Raw genomic sequence first — 12554 nt, forward strand, 5'->3', positions numbered from 1 at the left:
AAACACAAAAACAAACAAAACTTGTACAAAAACAACAAACAAAACTAAAATATAATGGCCGGCTTATAACGCAATATGAAACAAAACTAAAGCACAACAACAAACAAAACTAAAACACAATAAGAAACAAAACTAAAACACAATAAGAAACAAAACTAAAACACAACAAACAAAACTAAAGCATAACAACAAACAAAACTAAAATACAATAAGAAACAAAACAACAAGAAACAAAACTAAAACACAACAAACAAAAAAACTAAAACACAAAAACAAACAAAACTGGAACAAAAACAAGAAACAAAACTAAAACACAACAACAAACAAAACTAAAATGCAATAACAAACAAAACTAACCACTAACAACTAATCAATAACAATAACATACATTTAAAAAAAAGGGAAATGAATAAAACTTTTATACTATAATAAGCTTAACATCCTACTAAAACACAGCATTATGCAAAGAAAAAAAAATCTAAATCATTCATAGGTCCAGATAGCACTCAAGGGTTAAGGACCCCCCTCCCCCATACAGTAAAAATGTCCCTTCTGTATCTTGCACAATGCTGACTACAAAGCCGGCCAGTCCTTATAGCTTTGATTGCCCAATCTGTGCAAAAGTTCAGATCTGTGAGTTAGATCCCCCTCTGGGAAAGGGGGGTGGGGGGATCCTGGCTTCCTCTGCCCCCCCCCCCCCCATCCATCCAACCATCAGATGAAGAATGTGGATGGGATGGTGGATGACGGTTCTGGGCTGGAGGTCCGCACAATATCAGAACTGTCCCTGTTGGACATTCCCGGCTCACACGCAATTGAGAACAGCGAACCCAGCGAGGATTCTGGGAGCTGCGCCAACATCAGACACATCTGTGTCCCGGTCACGTGACCTCCTCAGACCGACGCTGTGCTGGGTGCGGAGAAGAAAGAACAGATGGTGGGGTGTAGGAGGATCGCGCCGGCCGTGTATGTGTGTGATCCTCTCCGACTCGCAAGGTAAGTGGATTTCCTGCCAAGGAGGTGGAGAGATTTGATGCTTTAATGGCGGCTACTCTTATCAGGTTGTGCAACGACTCTTCCAACCAATAAAAGTTTATGGGAAATTATTATTATTATTCAGGATTTATATAGCACCAACAGTTTGCACAGCACTTTACAATCTTAAGGGAAGAGAAATACAATTACAATACAGACATACAAGAGGTTTAAGAGGGTCCTGCTCATAAGAGCTTACACGCTAGGGTGGGGAAATAATGTAACATTGTATATGTCACATGTAATGTTATATAGAACATGTTCCTCTGTCTGTATCACGGGTCATCCGGGGAACATACAACACATAGAAACTAATGTTACATTGTATGTATAATATGTAACAGTGTATATATCATCAGTGTCATTGGTCATCAGGGGCACTTGCAGCATATTGGAACATCTTATTTCATTTTGGATGAAGTGGGGAAGGATTAAGCCGCGTACACACGGGCGGACTGTCTGACCAACTTAGTCCATCATACAATCCGACGGACAGTCCGTCATACTTTCGAATGAACGGACTTGACCACACACGGATGCACAAACAGTCCGTCGAAAGCTTGCGCGATGACGTGTACAGCACAAACGACGGGACTAGAAATAGGAAGTCCAATACACAGCAATGCAACCTTTCGCCGTGTAAATCCTTTCTGAGCATGCGCCATTCTTAGTCCGTCGAACTAGCATACTGACGAGCGGATTGTCCGCTGAAACCAAAGTACGACGGACAGTATTACGGAAATTCCGAAATACTTAGTCCGCCAGACTGCACGCTGAAAAAGTCCGCTGAAGCCCACACACGAGCGGACTGTCCGCTGAAATGTGTTTCGACGGACTAAGTTGGCCAGACAGTCCGCCCGTGTGTACGCGGCTTTAGATTGCCGTGTTTTTTTTTTCTCTACTAAGAGGGCTCATTTAAGGAGCAAATACGAAGTGACATCTAGAATATGCTCTATCACTAGCATTAACGGGGCAGTTTGTGTTTCGTGCTATCCCTTGTTGATCCCAACACTAGATCTGTTCATTTCCAACTTCCTGTGACTGGCTGAGATGTCCAGTAAAAGTGACAGTTACAGGGGTTGGAATGGTGGTGGGCGGGGGGGGGGGGGGGTGCGGTTCTTACAGTGGTTGGCTTTTATTAATAACAAGGTTTAAAACTGTTTTTCAAAATAAAATAAAAAAAAGTTAAGGTATCTGGACTTCATCCAGACCGGCCCACTTTCATTTTGCAAACATGCACAAAAACTGTATATAAACTATATGCAATTTGCGCAAAAAAAACATAAGTAAAAACATTCCACTGTAAGAATAAAGGGCTTTTTTTTTCCCAGGGTCTCGTGAGAGTTCCCCACTTACATCTGTGTCCCCAGAGAGCTCCCCTTACATCAGAGTCCACAGAGAGCCTCAGCCTTGCATCAGGATCCCCCAGAGAGCCCCTCCTTACATCAGGGTCCCCAGAGAGCCTCCCCCTTACACCAGGGTCCCCAGAGAGCAACCCCTTACATCAGGGTCCCCAGAGAGCAACCCCTTACATCAGGGTCCCCAGAGAGCAACCCCTTACATCAGGGTCCCCAGAGAGCCCCCCACATATCACTTACATCAGGGTCCCCAGAGAGCCCCCCCTTACATCAGGTTCTCCAGAGAGCCCGCATTACATCAGGGTCCCCAGCGAGCCCCCCACTTACATCAGGGTCCCCAGAGAGCCCCTCCTTACATCAGGGTCTCCAAAGAGCCCCCCTTACATCAGGGTCCCCAGAGAGCCCCTCCTTACATCAGGGTCCTCAGAGAGCCTCCCCCTTACATCAGGGTCCTCAGAGAGCCTCCCCCTTACACCAGGGTCCCCAGAGAGCCTCCCCCTTACACCAGGGTCCCCAGAGAGCCTGCCTTACATCAGGGTCCCCAGACAGTCCACCTTACATCAGAGTCTCCAGAGAGCCTCCGCCTTACATCAGAGTCCCCAGAGAGCCTCCGCCTTCCATCAGAGTCCCCAGAGAACCCCCGCCTTACATCAGGGTCCCCAGAGAGCCTCCGCCTTACATCAGGGTCCCCAGAGAGCCTCCACCTTACATCAGGGTCCCCAGGGAGCCGCCACCTTACATCAGGGTCCCCAGGGAGCCGCCACCTTACATCAGAGTCCCCAGAGACCCTTCGCCTTACATCAGAGTCCCCAGAGAGCCTCCACCTTACATCAGAGTCCCCAGAGAGCTTCTGCCTTACATCAGGGTCCCCAGAGAGCCTCCGCTTTACATCAGAGTCCCTAGAGAGCCTCCGCCTTACATCAGAGTCCCCAGAGAGCCTCCGCCTTACATCAGAGTCCCCAGAGAGCCTACGCCTTACATCAGGGTCCCCAGAGAGCCCGCTTTACATCAGGGTCCCCAGAGAGCCTCCACTTTATATCAGGGTCCCCAGAGAGCCTCCGCTTTACATAAGAATCCCCAGAGAGCCCCCCCTCACATCAGGGTCCCCACAGAGCGGTGATGCAGGATGGGCGGTGAGACATGATGTCATTTCTCTGCTCTCTCCCGTGCTGCCCGCCGCACAGCTGCGAGGAGTCGCCCTACAGGTGAAAATAGGCCACGGCCTGGTAGTGGGCCATGGCCTTGTGGTTGGCATCCCCTGGGACTCGGGGCTATGGGCACCAGATTTGTGGCTATAGCCCTAAGAGCCACCCTCTAGTGATGCCACTGGCTGTCATGAAAATCAGCTCAAGGAGCCATCGTCCCACCGGGAAACTCCCGGTAGTCCCGATGGCCAGTACATACCTGTTTAAAACTACTTGTCTATGGGGTGACCACGCTGCTGAGCAAATTCACTGCAGAATGAATAGCGTTGTCACCCTGTTACAGGAAGTGGAACAATAATGTATCTACTAGCAAGGTCAGCAGGGAATAACACTGTGCCGTGGGGGGGGGGGGGGGGGGGGGCTCCTGTGTTCTCATTACTAACCGGCTGCATCATGTACGTCATTCTGGTCAAAGTTACACTGTAAAGGGCCAGTCCACTGACAGCAGATCTCGCAGTGTATGGTGGATGTCCGGTGATATTTTCTGCCTCTTGGGGGCCCTGGATGTGTTTTGCAGAGCTCTGCAATCATTGGAAGTTCTCTGTTACATTGAATACATTTGTATGTATCTGGGCTGGTTGCTGAAAGAAGTAACATCTGTGTGACATTCCCGGGAAGTTACTCCAGTTTATGGGGAATTTTTTTTTTTTTTTGGAGACGTGAAATCCCTCGTGGCTTTTCAGTTTTACATAATGTACTCAACTTATTATTGAATGGGAGAGCAGCTCAGCCTCAGAATCATTAAATGCAACCAAAAAAAAAAAAAAAAAAAGAAAAAAAATAAGATACAAAGCATCAACAAAAAGATACAAAAACAAGTATTTTCAAACTAATCATTAAACAGAATGCAAAATAAAACAAAACAAAACTAAACAAAAAACAACAAAGATACAAAAAAAAGCAAAAAGATACAGAACATCAACGAAAAGATACAAAAAACAAGTATTTTCAAATTGATCATTAGCAGAATGCAAAAATAAAAATAAAAAATACAACAACAAAAGAAAAGAAAAAACATCAAAGATACAAAAATAAATAAATAAAAAGATACTTATTTCTGTATCTTTTTGTTGATGTTTTGTATCTTTTATTTATTTATTTTTGTATCTTTTTGCTTTTTTTTTGCATCTTTGTTGTTTTTTCTAGCCTTTTGTTTTGTTATTTTGCATTCTTTTAATGATCAGTTTGAAAATACTTGTTTTTGTATCTTTTTGCTTTTTTTTTTGTATCTTTGTTGTTTTTTGTTTTGTTTTATTTTGCATTCTGTTTAATGATTAAATTTGAAAATACTTGTTGTTGTATTTTTTTTTTAAATGTTTTGTATCTTTTTTTTTTATCTTTTTGCTTTTTTGTTTTGTATCTTTTTGTTGATGTTTTGTATTTTTAAACTGATCATTAAACAGAATGCAAAATAAAACAAAACAAAACAAAAAACAACAAAGATACAAAAAAAAAAGCAAAAAGATACAAAAACAAGTATTTTCAAATTGATCATTAACAGAATGCAAAATAAAGCAAAAGAAAAGAAAAAACATCAAAAGATACAAAAATAAATGAATAAAAAGATATTTGTTTTTGTATCTTTTATTTATTTATTTTTGTATCTTTTTTTTTTTTTTGCTTTTTTTTGTATCTTTGTTGTTTTTTCTTGTCTTTTGTTTTGTTTTATTTAGCATTCTGTTTAACCACTTGACAACTGGGCACTTAAACCTCCCTCCTGCCCAGACCAATTTTCAGCTTTCAGTGCTCTCACACTTTGAATGACAATTACTCAGTCATGTAACACTGTACCCAAATTTATTTTTTGTCTTTTTTTTTCCACAAATAGAGCTTTCTTTTGGTGGTATTTGATCACCTCTGGGGTTTTTAATTTTTTGCGCTATAAATGAAAAAAGACCGAAAATTTTGAAAAAAAAACTATTTTTTCTTTGTTTCTGTGATAAAATTTTGCAAATTATTATTTATTTTTCATGAATTTTGGCCACAATTTATACTGCTACATGTCTTTGGTAAAAATAACCCAAATTAGTGGATATTATTTGGTCTTTGTGAAAGTTAGAGAGTCTACAAGCTGTGGTGCAAATCATACAAAATTGATCACATCTGATGTACTGGTGGCCGATCTCATTTCTTGCGACCTGAACAAGCCAGGAAAGTACAAATACCCCCCAAATGACCCCTTTTTTGAAAGTAGACATTCCAAGGTATTTAGTAAGAGGCATGGTGAGGTTTTTGATGTTGTCATTTTTTTTCCACAATTCTTTGCAAAATGAAGATTTTTTATTTTATTTTATTTTTTTCCACAAAATTGTCATTGTAATAGGAATGAAATTTCTCTCACTTGTCATGTGTATACCACAAATAATGCCCCAAAATAAATTCTGCTACTCCTCCTGAGTATTACGATACCACATGTGTGGGACTTTTCCACAGCCTGGCCACATAGAGAGGCCCAACATGCAGGGAGCGCCATCACGTGTTCTAGGAGCATAAATTACACATCTAACTTATTACACTTTTGAAGGCCCTGGAGCACCAGGACAATGACACGTGACACTGACATGGCACTGATGACAGATGGTACTGATACGTGGCACTGATGACAGATGGCACTAATATGTGGCACTGATGACACGTGACACTGATGACAGATGGCACTAATATGTGGCACTGATGACAGGTGGCACTTATACGGGCCACTGATGACACGTGGCACTAATACATGGCACTGATGACACATGGCACTAATACGTGGCACTGATGACACATGGCACTAATACGTGGCACTGATGACATGTGACACTGATGACAGATGGCACTGATACCTGGCATTGATGACACGTGACACTGATAACAGATGGCACGTGACACTGACAGGTGGCACTGATGACAAATGGCACTGATACGTGGCACTGAGAGATGGCACTAATATGTGGCACTGATGACACGTGGCACTGATGTGGCACTGATGACAGATGGCACTATGGGGCACTGATGACAGATGGCACTTATACGTGGCACTGGGGACAGGTGGCACTGACGACAGGTGGCACTGGGGACAGACGGCACTGATGACAAATGGCACTGATACGTGGCACTGATGACAAATGGCACTGATACGTGGCACTGATGATAGATGGCACTAATATGTGGCACTGATGACACGTGACACTGATATGGCACTGATGACAGATGGCACTATGTGGCACTGATGACACGTGGCACTGTGTGGCACTGATGACAGGTGGCACTGATGACAGATGGCACTGGGGACAGATGGCACTGATGACAGGGGGCACTGGGGACAGGTGGCACTGATGACAGGGGGCACTGGGGGCAGATGGCACTGACAGGGGGCAGTGGGGACAGACGGCAGTGGGGGCAGTGGGGACAGATGGGCACTTTATTTATTTATTTATTTATTTTATTTTTTTTCACTAACCGCTGCATCTCTGCAGCGGTTCATCTCTCCCTCCTCACAAGCTGTCTGTGTGAGGAGGGGAGCCGGCGATGAGAGATGATCTCATATGTTTACATATGAGATCATCTCCCCTTGGACACGCCGATCGCGCTGTAAATGGCTGCTGTGATTGGCGGTTTACAGCGATCTGTGACTGGCAGTGTCCAAGGGACACGGCCAGCACAGAACCTCCCCGATGCGCGCCCACTGCGATGCGCAGAGGGGAAGTAAACAGGAGGATGTCCAGGGACGCCCTCCCGGCAGTTAGCGTCCATGCTGTAGCCATCTTTTGGCTATAGCGCAGGCGCAAAGTGGTTAATGATCAATTTGAAAATACTTGTTTTTGTATCTTTTTTTTGATGTTTTGTATCTTTTTTTTTACCTTTTTGCTTTTTTTTGTATCTTTGTTTTTTTTTTGTTTTGTTTTATTTTGCATTCTGTTTAGTGACTAATTTGAAAATACTTATTTTTGTATCTTTTTGTTGATGCTTTGTATTTTTAAACTGATCATTAAACGGGTTGTAAAGGTAAATTTTTTTTCACCTTAATGCATTCTATGCATTAAGGTGAAAAAACATCCGACAATGCCGGTCCCCCCCCCAGCCCCCCGTTTTAATTACCTGACCCCTGGAAAGCCCCGCACTTACCCCCGACATCCTCTTCGCCGCTCAGCCTGCCCGCTGATTGGTTACAGTGGATGGATTGAAAGCAGCGCAGCCATTGGCTCGCGCTGCTGTTAATCACATCCAATGATGCGGCGTGCCGGGGGGCAGGGCCGAGGGATACAGTGAGTGGCTATAGCCGCCGGCTGTATCACGGGAGCGCGCCCGCAAGCACTGCTCACCATACGAGGGAGCTCGCATGAACGTGAGAAATCCTTACGGGGGGGAGCCTAGACAACTGCCGAGGGACCCCAGAAGACCAGTTTCGGGGCCACCCTGTACAAAACGAGCTGCACAGTGGAGGCAAGTATAACGTGTGTTTGTTCTTTAAAAAAAAAAAAATTACCTTTACAACCCTTTTAAACAGAATGCAAAATAAAACAAAACCAAACAAAAAACAACAAGGATACAAAAAAGCAAAAAGATACAAAAAAAAAACCATACACAACATCAACAAAAAGATACAAAAAAAAGTATTTTCAAATTGATCATTAAACAAAATGCAAAATAAAACAAAACAAAACAAAAAACAACAAAGATGCAAAAAAAGCAAAAAGATACAAAATAAATAGATAAAAAAGATACAAAACAACAACAACAAAATGAAAGAAAACAATAAAAATCGAAAGAAAAATTAAAAAGATAAAAAAAATACAAAAAAATAACACAAATTTTGCAAAACAACAACAAGGAGTAATTTCCAAAGTGATCATTGGTGATGTTTGTTTTTCAGATGAGCGGAGGGACAGGGAGGGAGACCAGTCTCGTCCAGCAGACTTTTGCTCTGCTGCGGAAGAATATTCTGGTACAATGGAGGCGCCTGGGACATGTAGTGCTGGTAAGTGACTGGGGGAAATCCTGTGGATGTTGAGGGGGGAGGGGGGGGGTGCCCTTAGATGAGAGAACAAGGTAAGTTGCTGCTGCTGACCTTTCCTTTCCTACAATATATTTCCATTTATCGGATGTTTATGTTAGTGAATGGGTCACTTTAAGGGCATTAAAGTGTAACTCCAGCCAAATAGTATTTTATTTCCAGTAGAACTGATAGGATAAAACTTCTGTCAAGTCTTTTTTTTTTTTTTTTTTAAATCTCTATGTCCATATTAGTAAGATTTCCCCTTACCCCTTGTCTCAGTGACACCAAGGCATGGTGGGGTGCGGGTGTAGGTGGGGTGCGGGTGTAGGTGGAGTGCGGGTGTAGGTGGGGTGCGGGTGTAGGTGAAGTGCGGGTGTAGGTGGGGTGTAGGTGCCGGAGTGCGGTGGCAATAACACACACAGTCCAGGTGCAATGAAGGAACTTGTATTGAAATAATGCAGAGACAGTTCACAAATAACCCGATGGGAAAACTACCCGGAAACACTCACAGGTCCAACAGCATGTAGAGAGCAGGATTCAGCCATCCGGTGCCCAAGTAGGAAGATGTTCAGAGAAATTGTGAGCCCTACACTTTCCCTCCTTGGCAGGAACATTTTCCTGCCGCTATTTCTGTTTTTAATGGGGCAGGTAACTGTCCTTACACTACCGACTCGCAAAATGCACACTAAACCTGGGAGCTAGGGCTTTAAATAGGCTGTGCCTGACCCAAGATGGCTGCTAGAGTCACACGGGGTGGCAGCATTCAATGGGATAGCTTCCCCAGTGACCCTGGAATCCATAGCAGAATCATGTTCCTCTTGACTTCCTCTCCAACTGCAAGGTCGATGCGGAAAGAGCTCCACCTGCAGGGGAGAAAATAGACTGCACCTGCCTATACTCCCCTCTTTAAGAAATGCTGTCCTCGGCACCACAATATGGCAGCAACAATAACATTGGTGATAAAAACACAATCAGAGTATAGTTAAGGCAGAACAATAAACAATTTCAAACAACATAGTCGGAATATCTTGCAGGGAGCTGCCTGCCATAAGACAGCAAAGGTAAAGTCATTTGGTAAATGTTCAATTGCAGACCATGACTCGGGGCCTCAGGTGGCAGGGTATCAGGGTTGTCTCCTATTTTCTCTTCACCTGAGCCCAAGGTTGGATCGTTGGATGAATCTGTACGGTCTGTGGTACTGAATGGTGTGGATGGGCCTTGCAGGCTCCCAACTCCAATGTCGCCAGGGTTGGAATTGAGGTAGGCCAGAGACTCACGCACCAGGGGCGGCAGGAACCAGTCAGTTGGAGCTTCTCTCACCGGGAGGGAAGATCTGCAACTCCAAACACCTTCCAGCCATCAGTCGGTTCCTGGAGCAGTCCTCACCCAGCACACAAGGTCTCAGCATATTTCCATGTAGCCACTTGTTCACGGGGTCAGGCCCCTCCGAGACCAGATTATAGACAGGGTAGGTGGGAAAGGCTACCCCACCACCTGAAATGGGGTGTGATCTCACTTGGGCTCCAGCTTGCTTTCTCAGGTGTGCTTGGCATTCTTTACAAACATTCAGTCCCCCAGGGCTGGGCTCAGCCCTTAATTCTCTGAGCTCAGCTAATTGCCAGCTCCTATCTCGCCACAGTGACTCACCTGTTGATGATATCCTGCTCGTCAGCCCTGCCTACTTAAGCTGTCCAGTCCAGATGATCTCTGCCTTCGCCATGGTCACATCTCTAGAGATGCTCTCCTATGTTCCTGTTAAAGACTTGCTTGGCTGACATTCTTTCTGGCTCCAGATCCTGCTTGCTGTTCTACTGCGCTGTTCTCTGGCTCCCTGCCGTTTTGGCTTGTCTGACTATCCGTTCCTGTTCCTGAACTCTGGCTGTGGTTTGACTACGTTTACTCTGTTTACCTTTTTCATTATTATTAAACAAGTGTGATTTAACTGTACTTGTGTCTCAGTCTGATTCATGGTTTCTGAAACCCAGGCACAGTGGTAATTTTTCCAAGACAGGTTCAGGAGCCATCTCCTTGTGTTTCCAACACCAACTGCTTGGCATTTTGCATCCTCTCCCAATGTTCCTGCACCCAAGAACTAAGAGTTCTGGGCAGGAGGTGTTCCAGCATCGCCAACTGAAGGTCAGCAGACATCTGGCCAGACTGCCCAAACATAAGGAAGAAGGGAATGTGTCCGGTGGACTTGTGGATAGTGTTATAGACCCATACTATAGCCCCCTTGTGTTGGCACCACCAATCTCAATAACTCAGCTCTACACTCCACAGCATTCCCAACAGGGTGTGATTGAATCACTCACAGGTGCCATTGCCTTGGAGGTGATAGGGAACAATGTGAGATTTACGTTCAGTCATGATTACATACTCATTGTTCTGGCCTTGACCTGACAGGATCCACTTCGGACAGCCATACGGTTGGACAATGAGCTCCCAAAAAAGTTTGGCTGTAGTGACAGCTATCTGGTCCTTCGCATGCACCACTGCCACAAACCTGGTAAAGTGGTCAGCGAAGACCCGCACATATTGATAGCCAAAGGGTGCACTGGAGATTGTTAGGAAGTGGTGATTGTCTTGGGAGTGATCTTTTTATAGGGAGCCTTGTGTATTGCGCAATTTTTTATACTCCTGACAAGCATTGTCCACCCATTCTGACAAAAAAAGAAATAAGAAAGTACCTCCAAATCAGTGATTCTGTCTGATCCACACTGAAAGGGCCAGAGGCGGATCTCTAATTAGGCAAATTGAGCTACCGCCTCAGGCCTCGCAAATCCTAGGGGCCCCATGGCTGCCTAATTTACCTGTACCTCACCCTTTTCGGCATGCGTGCGGGCTATTTTCGATCACGCACGCTGCCCGCAAGCTCCACTTTTTACCGCAAAGAGAGCTGAGTCAGCCGACATCGCTCCCCGCAGTCCCCAGCTGCCTGACACACACATTGCCGAGTGCCGTGGAGTGAATTGAACCCACCCCATCTTCTCCTATGTGATGTTTCCTGTGTACACAGAGGAGGAGGGGGAGGAGGAGGCTCACCATGCTGCTGAGACAAAGCTGCTAGTCTGAGCCTGCCTGAACTAATGCAAGTAAGTTTCCAGAGGAGGGGGGGGGGAGAGGAGACAGGCCTACAATTCAAAGAATCTAATAACCGGGGTAACTGGCGCTACCTATTTAACATAAACAAATATTGACTCTTATTGATGAAGCAAATGAAAAAGAGAAAATAAGAAATGCCAAGAAAAAAAAAAAAAATAGAAGTAATCTATCTCGCCAGTGATAGTATTCATATGTGTAATCGTACCTAAATAAAAATGAAACCTCCCTAAGGAAAGTCCACTTATTTCAATCCAAGCCCAAAAAAAGACACATACAAGAGGCTACTTCCAGAGGTGACATACAATCGCACAGATTCCCTACTGCGACTCCAATGTGACAGTAAGCAGTGTAATAATTTAGGACCATATCCTGAGAACTTAGTATAATCTTGAACAAATCATATATAAATTCTGTGAAAAAACACCAGATTAATATAGAAAAACTTGTACTGAGTGCGACTTTTCCTTAAAATCGCATTAGTGCCACATTATAATAAACCCACCGATCTGTCGGCTGGGAAGAGAAAAATATAATATAAAAAATCTACTCCAATTACTACATGTGAAAAAATATATATGAATCTAAAAAATATATGAATATATAAAACAAACTCTAATAATTATGTGTAAGGCGGCGTACACACGCGGGGACTGTCTGCCGAAACTAAGTTCGTCAAACAGTCCGCTCAAACTTTTGAATGAACGAACACGCCCACACACGGCACTTTTTGAGCGGACAAATACGGCAAACTTTGTTCGTCGTACTAAGTCCGCGCAACTTTTGAAATGAGCGGACTCGCCCACACACGAGGCAACAGTCCACTCATTTCGAGCGCGTGTCAAGACAGGCGGGGCCCGCGACGGAGACGTCGCGGGC

At 44.4% G+C, this 12554-nt stretch overlaps 1 protein-coding gene across 5 annotated transcripts in view; it reads left to right on the forward strand.

Annotated features, from left to right (window-relative positions):
* Positions 1 to 690: 690 nt before the first annotated feature.
* LOC143936205 (ABC-type organic anion transporter ABCA8-like) overlaps positions 691 to 12554 on the forward strand; it is a 394203-nt gene continuing 382339 nt past the window's right edge. For 2 of the 5 annotated variants that reach the window (XR_013263631.1, XM_077460612.1), the window contains exons 1-2: positions 696 to 996; positions 8454 to 8558. Coding sequence is in view for 4 of the 5 variants with exons in the window: in XM_077460612.1 (XP_077316738.1) it covers positions 8454 to 8558 (105 nt within the window). In the remaining variant the exon portion in view is untranslated. Of the gene's footprint in view, positions 997 to 8453; positions 8559 to 12554 lie in introns of all 5 variants that reach the window. The other 3 variants (XM_077460613.1, XM_077460614.1, XM_077460611.1) reach the window with 3 other exon arrangements.

This window comes from Lithobates pipiens, unplaced genomic scaffold (genome assembly GCF_037356315.1).
Source record: "Lithobates pipiens isolate NorthernLeopardFrog02 unplaced genomic scaffold, aLitPip1_a1.2 Scaffold_28, whole genome shotgun sequence".
Taxonomy (NCBI): Eukaryota; Metazoa; Chordata; class Amphibia; order Anura; family Ranidae; genus Lithobates; species Lithobates pipiens.